The 24,741-nt window shown below is 36.5% G+C and overlaps 1 protein-coding gene across 1 annotated transcript in view; it reads left to right on the plus strand.

The window, feature by feature from the left end:
* ZNF804A (zinc finger protein 804A) overlaps positions 1 to 16,872 on the plus strand; it is a 469,844-nt gene extending 452,972 nt beyond the window's left edge. The window contains exons 3-4 of the mRNA XM_006864030.1: positions 10,803 to 10,933; positions 13,668 to 16,872. Of these exons, the coding sequence (XP_006864092.1) occupies positions 10,803 to 10,933; positions 13,668 to 16,872 (3,336 nt within the window). The remainder of the gene's footprint in view (positions 1 to 10,802; positions 10,934 to 13,667) is intronic.
* The last annotated feature ends 7,869 nt before the right edge of the window (positions 16,873 to 24,741 follow it).

Genomic DNA, 24,741 nt, shown 5'->3' on the forward strand with positions numbered 1-24,741 from the left:
TCTTATCAATGGAGAAAAGATTGAAGTTGTCAAGGACTTCATTCTTCTTGGATCAACTATCAACACTCATGGAAGCAGCAGCCAAGAAATCAAATGGCGTATTGCATTAGGCAAATCTTCTGCACAAGATCTTTTTAAAGTGTTGAAGAGCAAAGATATCAGCTTAAGGACTAAAGTGTGCTTGACCCAAGCTATAGTATTTTCATTAACCTCATATGTATGTGAAAGCTGGACAGTGAATAAGGAAGACTGTAGAAGAACTGATGCTTTTGAGTTATGGTGTTGGAGGAGAATATTGAAAATGCCATGGGCTGCCAAAAGAACCAATAGATCCGTTTTGGAAGACTTGCAGCCAGAGTGCTCCTTGGAGGCCAAGGTGGCCAAACTTCGTCTCTCATACTTTGGACATATTGTCAGGAAGGACCAGTCACTGGAAAAGAATATCATGTTTTGTAAGGTGGAGGGTCAGAGAAAAAAATGGAAAACCCCCAATGAGAATGGATTGGCCAAGTGGCAGCATCGATGAACTCAAGTGTGACAACGATGGTGAGGTTGGCCCATGATCAGGCAGTGCTTTATTCTGCTGTGCATAAGGTAGCTATGGGTTGGTACTGACTCCATGGCACCTAACAACAACACCCATAAAAACAGTGACTCCAGAGATGGAGATAGAGACGATGACATGGAGAGAGGGAATAAATGGGGACTCTAGACCCAGAGAGGGAGAGGGGCTGTGTGCTGATGAAGAGAGGGAGGGCTTGCAGGGTATACCCTTTGGTTGGTGGATGATGCATGGAGGGGATTGTAACCATGGCAAGGAAGCAATATATGTTAGGATGACTGTAAAGCTAATGTTCTCCCATGTAAACTAACACATAATTCACAAATACACACAAAAAAGAAGTCATTGTTAGCTTTTAGGTTCTTCATTGGACCACATCAAATAAGTCATCAATTCTATCTTTTCTCCTAATTGTAAGACTCTCAGTATTTCTTGCCTTCATTATTTAAATATTCTACTTAAGGGTTTCCTTTCATCTTTAATCTAGTTTGAAACCTATAGTACTATGTAGGTGAAAATAAGCACATGCAATCCATTACCACAAGATTCTAAAGTTATTTAATCAGAATGACTGACTAATGCATTGTACATGAAATAGTGAAGTAGAAAGAAAGTGTCTAATTTGGTAGATCCAAGCGATTTGTGGACATGTTAAGAGGAAGACCCAGTTCAGAGAGAAAGACATCATGCTCGGTAAAGCAGAGGGTCAGCCAAAAAGAGGAAGAAGCTCAATGAGATGACCTGACACAGTGACTGTGACAATGGGCTCAAACATAGCAACAATTTTGAGGATGGAGCAAGACTGGACATTATTTCATTCTATTGTACACAGGGGCATTATGAGTAGGAACTGCTCAACAGTACCTGTCAACAACAACAAGTGAGTCACACAATAATTCGTGAAATATTTATGGAACTGACACTTATGTGCAAGGCATTGTTCTAATAAGCCATTGGCATACATCAGTGAATACTATGGCATTTATTAAGACTTTGTTCAATCTCTGTCACTTCATAAAATGTAATTACTATGTGTCATATTCTCTTAGAGTCCTAATTGTAGACTCTGACATGTCACAAATGCATACTAATATGAGCCTTTGGAAGAAAATAGCCTGTAGGCTATGCACTTTATTGAAATGTTGGAAGTTCAAATCTGTGAGATGCTCTTTGGAAATCCTATACAGGGTTGCTATGAGTCTGAACTGACTTGACAGTACTTAACAACAACAAGGAGTCATTTTAACACTCATTATGCTCTCCCTATGGAGTCTTGGTGTGTCACTGTGGGTTAATACGCCAGACTACAAAGCCATTTGAACTGCAAGGTCAGCGATTCACGCTCACTAGCTGATCCTCGGAAACCCTATACAGGGTCGCCATGGGTCAGCACCAACTCGATGGCACTTAACAACATGCTCTCCTTATGAACGAGCATAGAGAAACTATTTGGAGCATAGTGAAACTATTTGGATCATAGAACCACTTTGTTGTTTTTGTTAGGTGCCAATGAATTGGTACCAACTCATAGCGACCCTATGCACAACAGAATGAAACAATGCATGATCCTAGGTCACTCTTACAATCGTTGCTATTTCTGAGTCCATTGCTGCTGTCACAGTGCCAATATATCTCATTGAGCCTCTTCCTCTTTTTCACTGAACCTCCATTTTAACAAACATGTTATCTTTCTCAAGAGACTAGTCCCTTCTGATAATATGTCCATCTTGGCTTCCAAGAAGCATTCTGGCTGTACTTCTTCCAACACAGATCTGTTTGTTCTTTTGACAGTCCATAGTACTTTTCATATTCTCCTCCAAAATCATAAGGTAAATGCAGCAATTATTCCATGGTCTTTATTATTCATTGTTCAACTTTCACAGGCATATGAGGTCATTGAACATACAATGGCTTGGATCAGTCCCACCTTAGTCCTCAAACTAACATCTTTGCTCTTCAACTCTTAAAGAGACCATGTGAGGCAGATTTGCTTAATGCAATACATTGTTTAATTTCTTGACTGCAATTGATGGTTGACCCAAGCAAAATGAAGTCTTTGACAACTTCAAATTTTTCTCCATTTATATGGAATCCAGTAGTGAGGACTTTTGTTTTCATTACATTGAAATGCAATCTATACCAAAAGCTGTTGCCTTTGATTTTAATCAATATTAATGATATTTAAAAATTCATCATGACCAAGTGGGAGTCATACTGGGGATACAAGGATAGTTCAACATCAGGGAAAAAATCAATGTAACCTACCATATAAATAAGAAAAAGGAAAAGCACTACATGATCATATAGCTTGATGCAGAAAGGGCATTTGACAAAATCCAATATCTATTCCTGAAAAAAAAAATTCAACAAAGTAGGAATTGAAGGGAAATCCCTCAACATATATAAAAGCACATATACAAAAACAACAGCTAACATCTCTCTTAATGGAGAGAAACTGAAAGCCTTCCCCTTGGGAACAGGTATCAGACAAGGATGCCCTTTATCACCACTCCTGTTCAATATTGTTTTGGAAAGTCTTAGCCAGAGATATAGAGAAAGATAGGGAAATTAAATGCATCCAAATTGGCAGAGAGGAAGTAAAACTTTCTATTTGCAGATGATATGATGCTATACATAGAAAACACCAACGACTCAGAAAAAAAAATACTAGAAATCATTGGAGGATTCAGCAAAGTGGCAGGGTATACGATTAACATACAAAAATTGGTTGAAACTTCTGTTTTTGGCAGCAGAAGTGTCAGAGTCATGTAGGATAGGCTCCATGAGGGAGGGACTGAAAACCCAGAGAAGCTGCTTTCACGGAACAGCCCCAGAGCTCTGGATCAAACATAAGGTGCAGGGAGTCACTTTCCCACACCCAACGATGAAAATATCATGGTATAAAGGAAAATATTGCAAATTAGGAATCTTTCCAGACACAGGACTCCCTCTGCAGTCACCCCACCCAGACTGAGTTCAGAGGGCAGGTCCATAGCCTGACCTGCATAGTAAACCAGTGCTAAAACCTGGCACAGGGACATTTGCAAAAGGAAGTGTGGGGGGATTCTACAAAATTCTTCCTCCTCATCATTGTCACACCGTCTCTGCCCAGCCGGGATGCCTTCAGGTGGGTGGGTGCACACCTCCAAAAGATTCCAGTGTTGAACCCACAACTTTCCCATGGCACAGATAGGAAGACCACTTTGTTCCCACAGCCAGATTCTTTGGTAGCTGCTTATGAATTTGAATCTGTGACCCAGCTCTAAAGTTAACTTGTGCAGGACCCTTTTCTTCTGCCTACCAGCAAGAAAAAAGCAGGGCTGGCCTGAGAGACAAACCATATGAACAATCTGTAAAACTCCAACATAAAAGGACACAACTAGGGAGAGCGGGTTTGCAGCCAAGTGAAGACAGTGGCCCAGCACTAGAAACTGCGAAGCTGCACATCTGAAGGGAGAGGTGTGACCAATTTTCCATCTTTCACTTTTCATTTTTCACATCTTTCCTCTTTACTCCTCACTGCCCAGCCCAGGTGCCTTCAGGCGGGCAGGAGCACACCGCCAAAAGGGTCCAGAATTGCACCCACAGTTTTCCAATGTCACATAGTCCAAACCCGCAGGCTGCTTCTTATGACTTCCTACTCTGGGATCCAGCCTCAAAGTTGATGTGGGTGTGACCCTTTATCCCTGCCTGCACAGCAAAGGCCAGTGGATAATCACAATTTTATTTTTGTTTTTGATTGGTGGTTTCTATCTCTGCTTCTGTATTGTTCCTGCCTTTTGTCCTTTGGTCTCACTCTTTTCCCAGGGATTGCAGCTTTCTCCCCTTACCTTACCCAAAAAGAGACAGCACTGTGCTCAGATAGCCAAACTATAAGCATACCCTGTAATATACCACCATCTGGGCAAGAGCCAAAGTCAGCTTCTAGGCATTACACATGAAAAAGGAAGCCTATCTCCAGATCATATCCATGGGGAGATGGCTAGTAAACTTAACAACAAAGCAACATGCATCTATTTAAGCATTAAAAATCCACATAACTGCTGAAAATGTCCAAGAAAACACAATTAAAGATCTCACAACATATCCCAAAACAGAAAAAAATAACTGAGACAAATGAACTGGAAGCAGACCCAGACTTTCCAGTAGAACAGCAGTCTCTGGATCTGCCTGAGAAGGAATTCAGAAGAATGATATGGAAACAAATTCAAATGTCCCAAAAAGAAGTGGAGGAAAATAAGGAAGAAGTCAGGAACTTGCTAGAGGAGCAATCAAACACGTTGCATACAGCATTAGAAATGATCCAAAACCTGCAAAAAGAAGTACAGATGACTAATAGTAAAATATCAGAAATGGACAATACACTGAAAGGACAAAGGAGTAGAATGGAAGTGATGGAAGCCAGAACCAGCAAGCTGAAAGACAAATCTCTCAATACTGCTAAGATAGAAGAGCAAGCAGAAAAAAGAACTGAAAAATCTGAACAGAGTCTAAGATTCATGCTGGATAACATGAAGAGGAATAACTTAAAAATTATTGGCATTCCAGTAAAGGTAGAATCACAGAAGTCCACAGAGGAGATAGTTGAAGAGCTTCTGGAAGAAAATTTCCCTAACATCTTGAAGGATGAGAAGATAAACAGGATGAGAAGATAAACGTCTTGAAGGATGAGAAGAAGCTGAAAGAACCGCAGCAAGGATAGACCCAAAAAGAAAACACGAAGACATATCATAATCAATGTATCCAAAATCAAAGACAAGGAGAGCATCCTTAAAGCAGCCAGAGAAAAGAGAAGTGATATTTACAAAGGCAAACAAATCAGATTAAGCTCTGACTTCTTAGCAGAAACAATGCAGGCAAGAAGGCAATGGGTAGGCATATATAAAATGCTAAAAGAAAAAAACTGCCAACCAAGAATCATCTATCCAGCAAAACTGTCAATCAATTATGATGGTGCAATCAAAACATTCTAGGATAAACAGAATCTAAGAGATTTTGTCAAAGCCAATCCAACCCTTCAAAACATGCTAAAGAGAGTACTTTCAAATGAAAACCCATAAGAATAAACAACAACCAGAGATTGACAGATGTGGCAACACTACCTGGAACTCAGTTGACAGACATGAGAGTTCAGAATGAAACAAAAATAAAACAATGAATTCAGAGGACCTCTAGGGCCAACCAAAGATCAAAATACTAATGATGTCAAAGAAGGGAAAAATATAGGAACAGAGGTACAGGTGGTGAGGAGGTCGAGTAGATTGCTGAATACAATAGACTGTCTTAAATGCAGGGAAAACTCAATAGACCACACGGTAACCCCAAAGAAAATTAATACTTCTCAATTTATCATGAAAATGAAGATCCAAGTCAAACAGGGAAACATTAAAACTAAGAGAAAAAAGAACAAGAAATAGCACAAAAAACATGAACTCAGCACAAGAAGGCATGTAGAACAAAGGAACAAGCAGCACCACAAAAAAAAAAAAAAAAAAAAATTACCATAATGATAGCAGTTAATCCATACCTATCAATAATTAAACTGAATGTCAATGGATTAAATGCACCAGTGAAGTGACAGAGAGTAGCTGAATGGATAAGAAAACAAGACCCTTCAATATGCTGTCTACAAGAGATATTCCTTATATACAGAGACAAAACAGACTAAAAGTTAATGGATGGAAAAAAAATATACCAAGCAAACAGCAATAAAAAACAAGTGGGAGTGGCAATAATAATTTCTGATAAAATAAACTTAAAGGCAAAAAACATCTCTGATGATTAAAAGGTCACTTGAGCAAGATGACATAACCATAATTAACTCCAAATGAAAGAGCACCAAGATATATATAAAGCAAACCCTCCTAGAATTGAAGAAGAAATAGATAAATCTACAATTATTGGAGGCAATTTTAATACATTACTTTCAAAAAGGGATAGAACAACCAGAAAGAAACTCAACAAAGAAAAGGAGGAACAAAACAGCGCAATCAACCAACTTAATCTCATAGATATATACAAAGCAATCGACGCAACAACAGCACAATATATATTCTTTTCCAGTGCACATGGAACAATCACTAGAATTGACCATGTGTTAGGTCACAAAGCAAGCCTCCATAAATTTACAATCATCAAAATACTACAAGGCATCTTTTCAGACCACAATGCCATAAAATTAGAAATCAACAATAAGAAAACCAAAGAGATAAAATCGAGTACATGGAAACTGAATAACACCCTGCTGAAGAGCAACTGGATAGTATAAGAAATTAAATGAGAATTCAGAAAGTTCCTAGAAAAAAATGAAATGGAAAACACAAAATACCAAAATCTTTGTAATACATCAAAAGTGGTGCTGAGTGGACAACTTATTGTGATAAATGTACACATCAAAAAAGAAGAAAGAATCAAAATTAACACATTAACACAGCATCTCCAGCAAATATCCCCATCACCTTTCATCAAATTGTCCCCATGCCCCCTGAACCTAGGTTCTCTATTGAAAGCTTCTAAGCCAGTCACTTCTTGCCTTTGTGGTCCCCCCCATTCTGGGTAGCCAATGTCTAAGTTCTCCATCCTTGTTGACCCTGTGTACCAAAGGTTTGGAAATGATCCTCAGTGTAGATATTTGTCCACTCCTTTGCCATACTGCATCCACAAGCATAGGTCAAGTTCATCCAATTGTCGTAAGTTACAATTTTTTTTTCCTCTTCTTTCTACTTCTAGTCAAGTTCTGATCATTCAGCCACCAGCCATTGATGCCAGGTCAAATGGGAACTATCTGCAAGTGTGGGCGTTCTTGTGCATCTCCCCTCACTTTATATTAACTGGATGCTTCACACTCCACTCTAGTCCTCTGGGACCATATTCCTGCCCCTGGGCCCAGGAGTCCCCAGGTCTTGTCATACTGCTGGTTAACCAGGTCTCAATCCAGGTTAACAGGAGTCTAATGAATGTGGTTGGACTTAACTCACAACTTCATTCCTGTTTTTACCCCATTTCCCCTTATTGGTAACCAACGTTGTCATCAGCAAGACCACATGCCGGGCTATGTATTCCACGTTAGTTTCAGTCTTAGAAGGGGTTTTGCCTTGAGGGAACCTGACCACTTGCCTTGATGATTCCCAAGTTAACAAACTGCTTGTTCTTGTAGTAGTCAATTAGACTGCTGTTATGGGTTTTGAATTTTCCTGCTGGTCTTTCTTTCAAGAATTATCTTCTGTTCTTCTAGATGTTCCATGCAGGTCTGCTTGTCCTTGTTGTTGTTGTTGTTGTTAGGTGCCATCAAGTCAGTGCCGACTCATAGTGACCTTATGCACAGCAGAACGAAACACTGCCCGATCCTGGGCCAACCTCACTACTGTTGCCATGCTTGAGTCCATCGATGCTGCCACTTGGCCAATCCATCTTGCTGGGGGTTTCTTCTTTTACTCTGACTGTCCACCTTACCAAACATGATATCCTTCTCCAGCAACCGGTCCCTCCTGACAATATGTCCAAAGCATGAGAGACGAAGTTGGCCATCTTGGCCTCCAGTGAGCACTCTGGCTGTACTTCTTCCAAAATGGATCTATTGGTTCTTTTGGAAGTCCATGACACTTTCAATATGCTCCTCAAACACCGTAACTCAAAAGCATCAATTCTTCTATAGTATTCCTTATTCATTGTGTCGCTTTCACATGCATATGAGGTTATTGAAAATACCATGGCGTGGGTCATGCGCACCTTAGTCCTCAAGCTGACATTTTTGCCCTTCAACACTTTAAAAAATTAGTCAGTTAAAAAAAAGGAACAATGTTGTGTGACACCACTATTATAAGAAGTCAAGAACAGATTTTTATAGTAGGAGAAGAATTCTTTGATGTCTCGTAGAGGTGAGAGGAAAAGGCAAGGTAAGGTAGTGGCTAGAAGTTAGAAACATTTCAAGTTGGGTGATGAGGAAGGCAATATATAATAAAATGGATATTGTCAAAAATGATGAAAGCTGAAGAAGACATCGAGAGGAGTGCAAGAGTTAAAGGCAGCACAGATAAATACTATTAAATACACAGGCCTGCAATTATGATGATCTACAAGTAGATACATGGTTACCCATGTATATTGAACTAATATTGGAGGGTGATAGAACACTCACAAATACATATAATATATATATATCTTTGTATATATAAACAAGCAATATATGTATGTGGTTATTAACCTTTGCTGCAAACATATCCATGAGGGTTGATGCAGTGAGAGAACAATGTGAAGTAAAATTCAAAATCATTAAAATTACCAGACTTATTGGTCAAATAGAGACCGATTGAACTCTCAAGACTATGGCCTTACATCACTCTTCAGGTCTAGAAATGAATTTCCCTCTATGACTCAATTTTCAGGCAAACATTAGACATGTCTATCTTTGGTGGAATGGTTACAAGTTGGGCTGCTAACCTCAAGGTTAACAGTTTGAAACTACTAGCTCTTCCTCAGGGAAAAAATGAGGCCTTCTGTTCCTGTAAAGATTTACAACCTTGGAAACCCTACATAGGGTCGCTATGAGTCAGAACCAACTTCATAGCACATACCCAACCAACCAATAAGGGGAATGATACTACTAGTGAGATACACAGGCCTTAGAATAATCAATCATTTGGTATAAAAAGGGCAGTATTTACCCAAGGACAAAGTACAGAAAGGTTGATAAAGAAGGAGAAATGGAATCAGAAAACATAGAGAGGACGTGGGATAAGTAAAGTTTCACTGAGAGAATTATACTCATTAATTTGAAAAAAAAAAACTTAATATGAGTATTTTAATAGAAAACTGATTTGTTCTGTAAATTCCACCCAATTCGCAAGAAAAAGTTAAATAGTTAAAAAGCAGTGATGTCACTTTAAGGACTAAGGTGTGCACAATCCATGCAATGGTATTTTTAATTGCATCGTATGCATGGGAAAGCTGAACAATGATTAAGGGAGATTGAAGAAGAATTGATGCCTTTGCATTGTAGTATTGTCAAAGACTATTGAATATACATGGACTGCTGGAAGAATGCATGAATCTATCTTAGAAGTACACTCAGGTTGTTCCTTGAAAGCAGGGATGGAGATAATTTATCTATGTATTTTGGACATGTTATCAGAAGGGGGCATTTTCTGGAGAACATCAATCTGAGGGTCAGTGAAAAAGAGGAACCTCCTCAACAAGGTGGGTTGATGCAGTGGCTTCAATAGTGGGTTCAAACAGAGCAATGATTGTCAGACTGGAGCAGGACCAAACAATGTCTTTTTCTGTTGTACATACGGTCACTATTGAGTCAGAAATGACTCCACGACACCTAGCAACAACAGCAGCATCTGGCTATTTATCAATTCTGTTCAAATCAACATGTTTTTCTGTCATTCAACCTGGAAAATTATTTTCTCTCACACAAATTGAAAAATAATGCTCAATGTATGAATAATATCTAGAGAAACTGCTTAATTTTCTTTCTGGATCTTAAATGATTTGGGTAATGTGCCTGGGTAGCTAATGGAAGTGGATTTGCTGTTTTTCAATCACATTGCCAAGGTCCTTTGCATTGAGAATTAACATTAGATTTTTACTATTCTTCAGAAATGATTAAAAAGAGAAGATACCTTTCTAATATTGGAAAAATCAAAATATGATGGAAAGTATGACTATGAAACTAAATGAAATACTCGAGTGAATTTAATTTCTTTGAAATTTAGAGGTTTGCAATACTTCAACACTTCATCTGAATTAGGCAGTCAAAGAACCTTATTGGGCAGTAATCAGTTAAAAGAGATAAAAGCTTTCAATTTTAATTGACCTAGACTCTTGGCCATTGAATTGATTTTGACATAGAATGACCCTATAGGACAAAGTAGAACTATCCCCTGGGTTTACTGAGTTGTGAATCTTTATGGAAGCAGACCACTGCATCTTTCTACTGTGGAGTCCCTGGTGGACTTACACAGCTATTCCTTTTGTTTCGTCTCCAAGCACTGTGTTACCAGAGCTTCTTAATTTACCTAAAACATGAGTAGTATGTATCCTTTAATTTATTGTAATATACTTTACCAGTTTCATAAAGGCAAAACAACACTTTTTTTTTTAGATATGGATTGTCATATACAGTGTGTTCTTAGCTGAGATAAAAGATAATGTATTGGAAAATTGTAGCAGCAACCACATCTTTAAAATTGTCACAGACACAAATATTATTAATCATTTCCATATTTTTTAATAGAGGCTCAAAGAACTGAAACAAAGAGAATTTGCTCGAAATGTAGCATCTAAATCCAGGAAAGATGGAAGAAAACAGGAAAAGGCACTTCAACGCTTACACAAGCTTGCAGAGCTAAGAAAGGAAACTGTATGGTGAGTGTTCAATGAAATGTTGTTTTCTTCAAACAAGACAAAAGAAAAGAGGAGGTAGAAATAAAGGGCACAAATCCATTTATATCTGTACCCTGAATAAGGCATTCACCTTTTCATGGCTTTTTGTGGGTTGTAAACTATAATTTGGATTTGAATTTTATGCAAAAAACTGCTTAATGCACACTTCAATAAAAAGCCAAAATTACTATAATTTTGGTTCATAAAAAATGAATTTTTCATTATGTTCCTATTTAATCTATATTAGTTAAAAGTTGTTAAGTTTCTTGATGAAATACAAAGCATATAATTGATGAGGAGAACAAGATCCTGCCTCTTCACCTGTAATATACATGGAATTTTAAGAAGAATTTAGTTTTGGAATTTCAAGGATGTTTATTTTTAAGATTATCTTTAAGAAGATCTATAGATATATCTTTAAGAAAGATCCTATAAACTTCAGAGATAGGTCAGAATTAGTTTCACTTAAAAAAATCTGAAGTAGTAAAAACTCAACTCTTAAACTTGGACCTGCTTCTAACAGTGAACTATTGTTAAATTAATAGTATTATAAACCTTGGAATTCAAGCCAGGATAGCTTTATGCAAAGATCACTTTTTATAATGTCTTCCAGAGTAGTAAGTAAGCCCTCGCTGATTAATCTAGTCTATACTCAAAGTGTTACAATGGCATTTTGATATATCAAAACATTATTTGTAACCATGGCAATGAATCGGTATACGATAAGATGAATGTAAAGCTAATGTTCTCCCATGTACACTGTCACATAATTCACAAGAAAACATTTTTAAAAATATTATTTGCAGTGTAAAGCTTTGTAAAAATAAAAATATGATGTAAATGTATTTAGAATCCTATGTGGAACTATATTTAATAATACAGACAAGCACAACTGCATTTAGTTCAAGTTCAAAAACAGGTTTTAAATGTGATAGCATGTATAGATTCAGTTATATTAAGTAGATAATTTTACATTGTGTGGTAATAAATTTAAAAATTAAGTTTATTTTGTAGCAAATCATGTTGTTGTTGTTGTTAAGTGGTGTCGAGTTGGTTCTGACTCATAGCGACCTTGTATAGGGTTCCCAAGGAGTGGCTGGTGAGCTTGAACCACCAACCTTGTGGTTCAAACTAACTTTACAGTCCAGCGCATTAACCTACAGCGCCACACCAGGACTCCATAGAGAATCATATGTCTATGTTATTTAATGCTCTTCAAGTAGCCTTTGCAAATGTTAATTCTAATATATAAGGCCTGGTGTGACACTATGGGATAAAGCACTCGATAGGGTTTCCTAAGAGTGGCTGGCGAGCTTGAACCACTGATATGTGGTTAAATGGACCTTGCAGTCTAGCGCATTAACATGCAGCGCCACACCAGGACTCTTACTTTCCATTAATTCTGTGCATATAAAAATATGAAAATAAAAAGTGGTACTGTATTTTAGTATTAGACAATGTACTTGCTGTTGCTGTTGTTAAGGGCTGTAGAGTCTATTCCAAACCAAGCCACCCTGTAGAAGGTTTCCAAGGAGCAGGTGGTGAGCTTGAATCACCTACCTTGCAGTTCAAATGACTTTGCAGTCTGACCATTAGCCCACACTCCATAATGTTAACTGTTACATAAAGGAAATATTCAACTAACAAAGTTTGGGACCAGTTATAACTTTTAAGAAATGTTGAAAATAACATGGAAAATGTTGCACAAGTTGATTTTATTAGGTGAGGACACTGTTTAGAGATTTCTTACATTTATGTTTTGGGCAATATCATTTTATAAATCAGAAGTCATGACTCATGGAATGTTATTGTTGTTGTTAAGTGGCATTAAGTTAGCTTCAACTCAGAGACCCTATATAGGGATTCTTAGAAGCAGCTGGTGGGTTTGAACCACTGACCTTGAGATTAGCAGTCCAGTGTTTATCCTATGGCACCACACTAGGTCCCCATGGAGTGCCATAATACAAAATAAATAGAAATAGCATATTAAATGAACAGTCTTTCATTCTATATTTAATGTATGCTATGATATAATTTAGAATCCTGGTGTGATGCTATAGGTTAATGAGCTGGGTTGTAGTCGATTTGAACTGCAAGGTCGCCAGTTCAAGCTCATCAGTCGCCCCTCAGAAACCCTATACAGGGTCGCTATGGATCGGATCTGACTCTACGACATTTAACAACAACAACAACGATATAATTTTTACATTAAATACAGAATAAAATACTATTTACTTCATTTGTTAATTCTGTTTATTCTGCATTATGGCACTCCATGGGCTCTTGGTGTGGTGTTTTAGGATAAGCGCTGGATTATGATATAATTTATACAGAGTCCTGTTGTGGCATTGCAGGATAATGCACTGGACTGAAAGGTTAGGAATTTTACAACCGTTTGGTTGTTACTAAGGAGGTCTTGTGGGTTGAAAATCTTGTTAAGGAAGCATTGGTTGAGAACACAGAAATGAGCTGTGAAAGTAACTTCAAAATACCATTCCCAAGTTATCCAGAATAACTAATAACTGAAGGGAAATTGTGATGCTAGAGAAGGCAATGAGACCCGATGAAATTAAAAAGAGAACTATATATTCTCTCACAGAGATTTTCAAAAATTGAAAAATAATATGTTAAATGGAATCTCTAAGATATATGTTTATATATATTTCCCCTCAAAAGTGCATTTATTATGTAACATAAATTTTATTTCTTTTTGTAGCGCTCCTGGAAGTGGCCCCATGTTCAAGTCAACAACTGTTACTGTGAGAGAAAATCTTAATGACATTTCACAAAAAGTTGTTGATTCAGTTAATAACCAGGAAGAATTAAAATATCCATTGATTCGTAGTGAAGAGAATTCTGAAGATGTTACCACTGTTGCTGCAAATTCCGAAAGTGCAAATAATTATAGAGCAAAAAATAACCAACTTGGGGATCAAGCCTTGGGAATTCACAGACACAAAATAGGCTTTTCTTTTGCATTTCCAAAGAAAGCATCAGTGAGACTGGAGTCCTCAGCCGCAGCCTTTTCTGAATACAATGATGATGCCTCTGTGGGAAAAGGATTTAGCAGAAAAAGGAGATTTCTTCCTGATGCTTGTCATCTTCAACTATCTTCACCAACAGATCCTCTTTTGAGTTCTGAGGAGAAAGCTAACACTTTTCATCTACCAGAGGAAATGTGCTCTGACAAAGAAGATACTCTTCAAACTCAAGAGTTGAAAGAAGTCTCTAGTAAAAAAGATACATTATTATTACCTCCATTTTGCCACCCTCAATCCCCTTTATCTCCTGATGCAGATAATTGCCAAACTTCAGTTTCAGTAGCAGATAAGATCTCACCAGAAGATGTCATTATTAATAGAGACATGTCTATGAATTGTGGCAGCTGTAAATTGTTAGAAAATAAATCCACAGTTTTTGATGTATGCACTGATGGCTTGTCTTTGCAAGCTACTATGGAGGCAAATGCTAAGAACAATGATGCATCCACAACTGAAGTTGAAAGTAAAAATTGTGATCCTGACATTTTGGCATTTTCAAATATTGAAGAGGAAAATATAAACTTACATAAAAAAACAGGTTTATGTAAAAGACAATGTCAGCCTTTTGTACCCGTACTTAACAAACATGGGTCAACAGTTCTTCAGTGGCCATCAGAAATGCTTATTTACACAACTGCCAAGCCATCAATCTCCTATAGTTGCAATCCTCTCTGTTTTGACTTCAAGTCCACCAAATTAAACAACAATCTAGATAAAAATAAACTGTTGTTAAACGATCCTAACACTCAGCAGAAAGGAGAAGACATTTGCAAGGCACTAGTTTCAGAGGACAAGGCCACATCTTTCACAGGTCTCATTGGTTATGAAATTGTAGGTAGTAGAAGAGAATACAGTCAAGTCACTCCTCTGTTATCTGATGAAACTCTCTCTAAGAGCTATGCTTCTGGAAAAAATGGAAATGTGGGTCTGAGAATTAAAAATATTTCATGTAGAACAAGAAGCACGGAAAAATATAACAACACTAAAAAACAACTAAAACAGGATACTTTAGATAAGAAATACAACAAAATACGATTGAAAGATACTCATGAACACTGGTTTCATAAAAGTAGAAGAAAAAAAAGAAAAAGAAAGTTATACCAACACCATCATGGGGAGAAAACCAAAGAATTAGAATTTCATTGTAAAACAGAAATGGAGAATAATTACAATGATAAAACTGGTTCAAATCTATTGGAAACAGTTTCAAAAAGGCAGCATTTAATTGCCAAACAATTACCAGAATCACATCACTTACCTGATAATACACCCAAATCTGTATCGCCATACCTAAGTGAATACACCAAATACAGTAACAGTGATGCTGCCAACTCTAAAACCCCCTACGGAAAAAACACAATTGTTTTAAATGGACAATCAAACCCAACCATGATACATTCTGGAAAACAAAATTTGACATATTCCAGAACTTTCTGTGGTTTGAAATGCAAAAAGTCAAGCTGTACCCCAAATCACAAATGCTTAGTTCTTCAGAAAGATGTGAAATACATGAGTCAAAAGCAGGCTGTTAAAAGAGGTTATAATTCTCTTGAATCAGAAAGATTCCATAGAAAACGTAGACAACATTCATATTCTTATTCTTCAGATGAAAGTTTAAACCATCAGAATTATTTACCAGGGGAAAATTTGAGGCCATCAAGTACTTCAGTTGCTCCTTGTAAGCCTAAAAAGAAACGGAGGAGAAAAAGAAGCAGGCTGCACACTAGATTTGAAGCTTTGGAACCTAAAGAGAATTCAAATTATCTCATGAAAGATAATGCTTCCGTAAGCAATGTGGATGAGTTAAATGAAGACAAAAAAGAAGAAATAAAACCACATGAAATTACAAATACTGAAAGTAACTCAGAAAAAACAGACCAAGTCGAAAACAACCTGACTTTGGACTCAACCAATCTTCTTCCACTTGAAACCAATGGTGAAATTGAACACGTAGTTATGGAGACCACTTCTGGTAAATTTTCAGAGGTTTCCAGTGACCCTACTACATCTTTTTATGTAGCTAGTGTTCCAACAAAAGTAGTAATTGAAAATACATTGCTTGAACACAAGAAAAGATGTGAGATTATTAATATTAATGAAAAACAAATTCCTTCCAAAGTGCCCAGTATTGAAAGAAACTTTAAACAGGCACAACCTAAATCATACCTTTGCCATTATGAACTGACTGAGGCTCTTCCACAAGGAAAGATAAACGAGCCATCAACTGAATGGCTACGGTATAATCCAGGACTTCTTAACACACAACCACCTTTACAATTCAAAGAAGCACATGTCAGTGGCCATGCCTTTGTAACAGCTGAGCAAATTCTGGCTCCATTAGCTTTACCAGAACAAGCATTATTAATCCCACTAGAAACCCATGACAGATTCAAAGATCTGCCATGTGAGGCCTACCAACATATTATACAGCCAAGCATGCTGGCCAACAAGGTCAAATTTACCTTTCCTCCAACTGCCCTTCCACCCCCTAGCACACCTCTGCAGCCTTTAACTTTGCAACAGCCCTTATGTTCTACCTCTGTAACTAGGATCCACCACACTGTTTTGCAGCAGCATGCAGCAGCCGCAGCCGCCGCCGCCGCTGCTGCAGCTGCAGGAACCTTTAAAGTGCTTCAGCCACACCAACAGTTACTTTCTCAAGTCCCATCTTTATCTAGAACATCATTACCTCAGATTTCAGTAGGACCTAGGCTTTTTCCTGGGAACCACCAGACTTTTGTGGCTCCTCCTCAAATGCCAATAATTCCAGCTTCAGTTCTTCATTCTAGTCACTTAGCTTTCCCACCTTTATCCAATACACTCTTCCCTTCCCTGCTTTCCCCACACCCTACAGTCATTCCTCTGCAACCTCTCTTTTAATCACTACTATAAAGGGAAAGGAAACACCTTTGTGAAACTACTGCTATATGCGTTAAGTGCTCATCTAAGAGGATAAATGGCTCTTCAAATAATGACAATAAACTGGTCAGAAGATAGCCTCATTCATTTGAAATCATTTACTGTAAGTGTAATGATGCAAATATATTCTTAATTTTCTGATATATAATAATATTAAAGCACTGAATAGTTTGAAAATCAATACAATATATGCTGTATATTAAAATGATGTCTTAAGAATATGTATAATGTATATAAAATATATTTATAGTACTGTAATTTATGTTGTAAAGTATACTCTTTGGTTTTTTTAATCTTTGTGTACTTGCACCCATTTAATGTTTAGACAAAGCTGATGGCACTATGTTTTGTACCATGTTCCTCGAAACTGTAAATTCAGTGAAAAAATATCTCTTGCAATAAATTTTTGTTAACTATTTAAATAAATCAAACTCTGTTTTTAGTTAATTTTTCAATGTTTTAGGATGTTTAGTAATAGTAGATTTGGGGTTTCCATTGGCTCTTCTGTCCAATGTATCCCTCAACCTCAAAGGACCTGCAGTATATCTTTATTAATATTTTAGCTCTATTAACATTTATACTATGATACCAGATTTTTATAATATGTGTAACAGGTCATTTATTGTTTTGTTTGAGCTAATGTTACTTGTACTAATTTATTAGGCTTCCTAAACAAATGGCCCATTCTTTAGAAAATAAATCATAGAAATTTATATGACCTTATATGAATATTTTTGGGAAAATTACTCAACAATATGCAGAATATTTAGAATTCTTCCAAGATTTGTAAAGCCTTTACCAGTAGACAAAAAAAAAAATGTAAATGAATTAGAATTCTGCTAGCGTTTGTAAAGCAACAACAACAAAAAAGGAAATAATCAGTAGAAACATTTGTAACTTTTTTTTGCATTGAAAATTATCAAACCTTATATGTATATTTTTTATTTGTTACATGAAATATACATATATAAGAAGGTAGGCATCTTGGTGTGGCACAGTAGGAAAAAATCACAAGATCAGCCATTTAAACTCACCAGCTGGTTTTCAGAAACCCAATTCAGGGTCACTGTGAGTCAGAACCCACTCTAAAGCACTTAGCAAAAACAACAGGCATGAATTTTGTAGTAGTTTTAATTTTAATATCACTGGTTATTATATAACTCAAAATAGAGGATCTGGAAATGGGATGGAGAGTAAATTAACCATTCTTTCTCTGATATGGTGGTATCATTTATTCAAATAACAGAAAATCTCCACATCACCTCTGCAGATACTTCATGCATTATCAATGACCTCTTCATTGTTGTTCATTCAAATGCTTCTATGTGGTCAGAAAATGAAATTATTCAATAGAAAACGAAGGCACATTACCATTTTACCAAAAAAGTTTTCTATTTGTACGTGTCTTGACATATGGCGAGACAGTCTTTGTGTTTGCTAAAGTGGATTTACTTTTCCATGTGCAAATCATTCATAGAAATAGAAAATGTGATACTGTGGTATATTTCCAAATAGCAATTAGAAAACCTCCACATCACCCTTCTGGATTTTTCATTCATCATCAATGATCTCTGCATTGTTGTTCATTGAAATGTTTCCATGTGTACAGTAAAATGGAATTATTCAATAGAAAAGTAAGGCACATCACCCTTTCACCAAGAAAGGTTTTTATTACGTACCTGTCCATGTTGATGGAATTTGGCAAGGTATTCTGTGTGCCTGCTAAAGTGGATTTACCTCTCCCTCTGGAAATCATAAAGACAAAATTATGGCAGCTTATCAATGAGTCAAGGCATCATAGAGCCCTAGTGATTGCTTCTGAAGAGAGAGCACTTTTAAGTGGTACTGCACTTAGGAAGCACTATAGCCCGGGCTGCCATGTTGTTGTTAGTATCTGTTCAGTTAACTTAATTCCTGGTGACCCTATATACAATAGAATGAAATATTCCATTCTGAACTGAATAATCCTAAATAATTTTGAACATAAGATAATTTCCCAAATCAAAATACCTACAGTGAATTATAGTTTTGTTGTTGTTGTGAAGTGCCATCAAGGCAGTTCCTACATTTATATTACAAGTAGCTAAATAAGGGGGAAATCTAAGGCATTTACTTTATTATTTGCTATAGTAACCATTAGTAAACATTTTGATAATTGGTTGTGAATGACTGAATATATCATTTCATGACTGACGAATAAGATAAAAATAGTTAGAAAAGCAATCCTATTTCACATGCTGTGAGATATTACATTCATAGTATGTTGTTGTTCAGTGCTATTGGGCTGGTTCCCTGTATAGGGTTTTCAAGGAGTAACTTGTGAGCTTGAACCACCCGACCTTGTGGTTCAAACCAACTTGGCAGTCCAGTGCAGTTACCCACAGAACCAGAAATCCCGCATAGGAACTAAAATTTAAGTATAGGAACTAAAATTTAAGTATAGGAACTAAAATTATCGTAATGGTTTTGTTTTGTTTTTTCCCCAAGGAAAATATTTGAAATTGTCTTTAAAGAAAAAAATGAAAGTGGTTTCTACTGGGGAATGGTCACCCAGTTTGTGTTTCATATGCCTACATAGGATTGTTGTTGATTAAACCAAGTATTTGACTTTAAAATATGCACATCCCACCCCTCTTTTTAAAAATGTCTTTCTGAATATCACCCTGCTTGTTAACCTCTTACCTGGTTTACTTATCCTTTAAATTTACCTGATCTTTTACCTTCTTAATTTTATTGAATACTTTTTCTTTGTGTTTTCCTCTTATTCTTTTTGTTTGTGTTTGTGTGTGTGTGATGCTGTTGTTTTAATTCCATAGCTCTCTCTATATATGTATTTTTTAAAGTGATGCTTAACAGACATGCTTAACTTATTACTTCAAACAGATTATAACATATCACTTGGTGTGTCAGGAATTCTTGAACATTTTGGGGAAGGAAGATTTCTGTTAAAAATAGATGAAATTTAGATGAACACACAGAAATTATTTGATTCTCATGCACGTTAGTTACTGAGCAAGAAACTTGAGCTTTCTCTGAGCACTGTCAAAGACATTATGATTATCAATATTTCACCTAGATACTTGAGTGCTTATAGGATGTGAGCATTTAGATGTGTTGAAAATTTTTTTAAAGTAATGATGCGATAGTTATTTCTTATATTCAGACACGACAATCTAAGAATCAAAGGACTCAAGTTGGTGGGCAGAGGAATCACACTGATAGTTTAGGCTGGACATCAAGTTTACAAGCAAATAAAGCAATGGGGCTGTTGTAGGAAATTAGTCAAGAACCTACTAATGGTGGCAAGAATTAGGTTAAGGAGTAAGTAATACTCTGGAAGAAGAGCTCTGGTGGAGTAATGGATAAGAAGCATTCTGCTGGTACAGGTTGGTGATTTGAACCCATCAGGTTTCCTCTGTAGGAGAAAGATATGACAATGTGTTAGGTGTCATCTAGTCAGTGCCAACTGATTTCTAGTGTCCCTATGCACAACAGAACAAAACACCGCCTGGTCCTGCATCATCCTCACAATTATTGTTATGTTTGAACCCATTGTTACTGCCTCTGTGTTGATCCATCTCATAGTGGTCCTCATTTTTTTTATTAGCCCTCCACTTTACCAAGCATGATGTCCTTCTCAAGGGACTGGTCCCTCCTGACAACATATCCAAAGAACTAGAGACACAATGTTACCATTCTTGCATCTAAGGAGCATTTTGGCTTTACTTCTTCCAATGTACATTTGCTCTTCTGCCAGTTGATTGCACTTTGAATGTTCTCTGCCAACACACCATAATTCAAATTCATTGATTGCTCTAAGGCTTCCTTAGGTCATTGTTCAACTTTTACATGCATGTGAGATGATTGAATATATGCCATGGCTGTGACCAGGTGCACCTTAGTTCTCAAAGTGAGATCCGTCTTCCCCAACACTCCAAAGAGGTCTTTTGTAATAGATTTTCCCAACACAGCATGCCTTTTGATTTCTTGACTTCTGCTTCTATGAAAGTTGATTGTGGATCCAAATAAAATGAACTATTTGGCAACTTCCAACTTAACTCCATTCATCATGATGTTCTCATTTCCTTAACATTGAGAGGCAATTCATACTGTAGGCTGTAGTCTTTGATCTTCATCAGTAAAAGTTCTCTTTGCTTCAGCAAGTAAAGTTGTGTTGTCTCCATATTATAGTTTGTAAATGTGCCTTCTTTCATTTATGATACCACATTCTTATTCATATAATGCAGTTTCTCAGAGTAGTTGTTTAGCACATAGATTAAATATGTATGATGCAAATGCTATACAACCATGATGCACACCTTTTCTGATTTTAAATGATTTAGTAGTCCTTTGTCCTATTCTAACAACTACCTCTTGGTCTATGTATAGATTCCTCATGACACAATGAAGTGTTACAGAATTGCAATTTTGTTCAATGCTATCCATAATGTATTACTATACCCATAGTCAAATGAATTTGCATAGTCAATAAAGCACAAGTAAACATCTTTCTGATATTCTCTGCTTTTAGCCAAGACCCATCTGACATAGCAATGGTATTGCTAGTTTCACATCCTCTTGTGTATTGGCAGCTCCTTTTCTGTCTATGGATGCAACTGTTTTTGAGTGATCTTCAGAAAAATTTTACTTGCAGGTGATATTAATAATACAGTTGAATGATTTGCACATTTGATTGAATCACCTTTCATTGGAATGGAAACAAATATGTATCTCTTTGAAATCCCTTAACATAAGTGAGCACTTTCAGCACTGCATCAGTTTGTTGAAACATTTCTATTTGTATTCCATACATTCCTGGAGCATTGTTTTTCCCCAATGTCTTCAGCGCAGCTTGGACTTTTTTCCTTCAGTACTATTGATTCTTCATCATTCGTACCTTTTCTAATAGTTAAGCACTGACAAATTATTTTTGGTACAACGACTGAGTATTCCTTTCATTTTCTTATGATACTTCCTCAGTCAATCAATATTTTGTCCATGTTGTTATTTATGTTAAGTGCCTTCAACTTGGTTCCCATGCATAGCAACCCTATATAGGTTTCTGAGGAGCAGCTGATGTGTTTGAACCACCGACTTTGATGTTAAAACCAACCTTACGGACCAGTGCATTATCCCACAGTGCCAAATCCTTCAATATTGTAGGTTAAGGCTATTTTTTTTTCTTCAGTATTTTCAGCTACAAAAATGCTTATTGTGTTTTCCCTTTTAATTTTCTAACTCCAGATCTTTGCACATTTCATTATAATGCTTAACTATCTTCTCATGCTACCTTTTGATATTTTTGCTCATCTTTTTCCTTCTCATTTCTTCTATTTACTTTACCTTCTCTATGTTTGAGAGCAATTTTTGGAGTCTCTTCTGACATCCATTTAGTCTTTTCTTTCTTTCTTGTCCTTTTTAATGACCTTTTTGCTTTCTTCATGTATGATGTTCTTGATGTCACTCTACAATTATTCTGGTCTTCTGTCATTAGGGTCTAGTACATCAAATATTTTCTTAAGATGGTCTCTAAATTCAAGGTCATATTTTGACTCTCTTGGACTTGTTTAAATTTTCTTCACCTTCCACCTGAATGTGCATATGAACAATTGATGGTCTGTTCACAGTTAGCCCCTGGCTTTCTTTTGGCTAATAACATCAAACTCCTCCATTTATTTCTTCCTACAGATGTAGTCAGTCTGATTTCTTTGTATCCCACTGAATGAAGTCTATGTATACTGTTGCCATTTATACTGCTGGGGGAAAAATGTGTTTGCAATGAGTAAGTCACTGGTCTTGCATAATTCACCAATGAAATCTGCAGAATCATTTCTATCAGCAAGACCTTATTTTTCAACTTCTGATCCTTCATTTTTGTTTCAACTTTCTCATCTCCATCACCAGCAATTTTCAAGGCATCTTGTCTGCATGTTTGATCAATTTAAGACTGAAGGAGTTCGTTGTTGTTATTGTTAGGTGCTGTTGAGTCGGTTCTGACTGATAACAACCATACATGGGATTTCTGAGGAGTGGCTAGTGAGCTTGAACTACCAACCTTGTAGTTCAAACTGACTTTGCAGTCCAGCACAAAATTCTTCAATATCATCATCATTGGCTGTAGAGGTTGGTGAGTTAATTCAGAGAATAATGGTATTAGCTGGTCTTCCTTGTAGGCAAAGGGATATTATACCATCACAAACAGTATTGTACTCCAAGATAGATCTTGAAATCCTCTTTTTGATGATGAATGTGATGCCATTCCTCTTCAGTTTGTGGTTCCCATCTTGCTACCTTCAAATTCAAAATGACCAATACCTGTGCATTTTAACTCACTAAATGCTTAGAATATCCATAAAGGCCTACCTATAGTCTTGTAAACTATATGTGACAGTTCTAGTCTGTCATATAGGGCCACTATGAGTCAGAATTCATGCAACAGCAAGGTGTTTTTGTTTTTTGGTTTGTTTTAATATTCTGTATGTAGGTTTGAACACTAACTACCTCTGCATATGATATATTCTTCAACTGAAATGCCAGTTCAAGCCAGGTGTAAATTACTATCATCCTGTATACTCTGAACATTTAGAAGTTTATAACACTGCCTGTAACCACAAGGTTGGCTGTTAAAACACACTAGTCACTTTGCTGAAGAACGTTGAGGCTTTCTTCTCTTGCAAGATTTAAAGTCTTGGAAATCTTATACAAGGGTAACTATGAATTGAAACCAAATCAATAGCATGTAACAACAAACAACATTACAACTTTCCTACAACATCCAGTCTTCTATTTACTGGTGTATATCTTACCATAAAGATGATGGGAAAAAAAAATAGAATGAAGCAAGAAAAACCATTGTAGCCAATCAGCAAATGTTTAATATTGAATTATAGGAAAGAAGCCCTCAAACTTCAACTACCATGTGTATGCAAGACTACAAGACTTCCAGATGTTTCTCTTTCTAAATTCAAATTATCTTTTGAGCTGAAGGCCTGTATCAAAATGCCCATTTTGTTGTTGTTATTGTTGCTGTTTTTAAGTACTGTCAAGTCAGTTCCAACCCATAGCGACCTTGTATAGGATTTCCAAAGAGCAGCTGGTAAGCTTGAACCACCGACCCAGCAGTACAAATGGATTTGCATTCTGGGGCATTAACCCACAGCGCCACACCAGGACTCCAAAGTGTCCATAGGACCTCTAAACTTTATATCTGTTAAGAGTTTTAAATGTAGTAAGTTAAAAACAAATTTACCAGCTTACTCTATCAATATTGTTGTAATTTCTTCCTCAATGTTGCTCAGGTCTGATAATGCCATTATTGCATAATAACACCCGCTCATCCAATTCCAAGTTGTCACTCCCTACATTATATCATTCACCAAGTCAATTGTCTTGATTTTCTTAAATTTTTTCTTACGTCTTATTCCATTTCCCACTGTATAATCTATATACTTCTAACCTTAACAGTCCACAAACTAAATTTCTGAAATTCTCTTCAAACTTGTTTTATATTCTCAATCTGCCACTCCAATAATCTATCATTCCTACTATTTCCAGGACCCCAATTTTTTTTCATACTTATCATTAAACTTTAATTTAAAATCTCTCTTAGGGAAGCAATCACAAATTTAATAGCAAAGCAAACCAAATTATTATGCATACTTCTCCTCTAGGTAATTGGTTTACTTCCTGTATAAATGGGAAAATTATTTTACATGAATTTTGAATAGTCAGATACACTTCTTTGTGATTAGCTAACTTTTGCATATATACACAAAGAATTTTCATAAACCAGACCAACCTTACAAAAAAAAAAAAAAAAAAAAAAAAAAA

The sequence above is a fragment of the Chrysochloris asiatica genome, unplaced genomic scaffold (assembly GCF_000296735.1).
Source record: "Chrysochloris asiatica unplaced genomic scaffold, ChrAsi1.0 scaffold00059, whole genome shotgun sequence".
NCBI lineage: Eukaryota > Metazoa > Chordata > Mammalia > Afrosoricida > Chrysochloridae > Chrysochloris > Chrysochloris asiatica.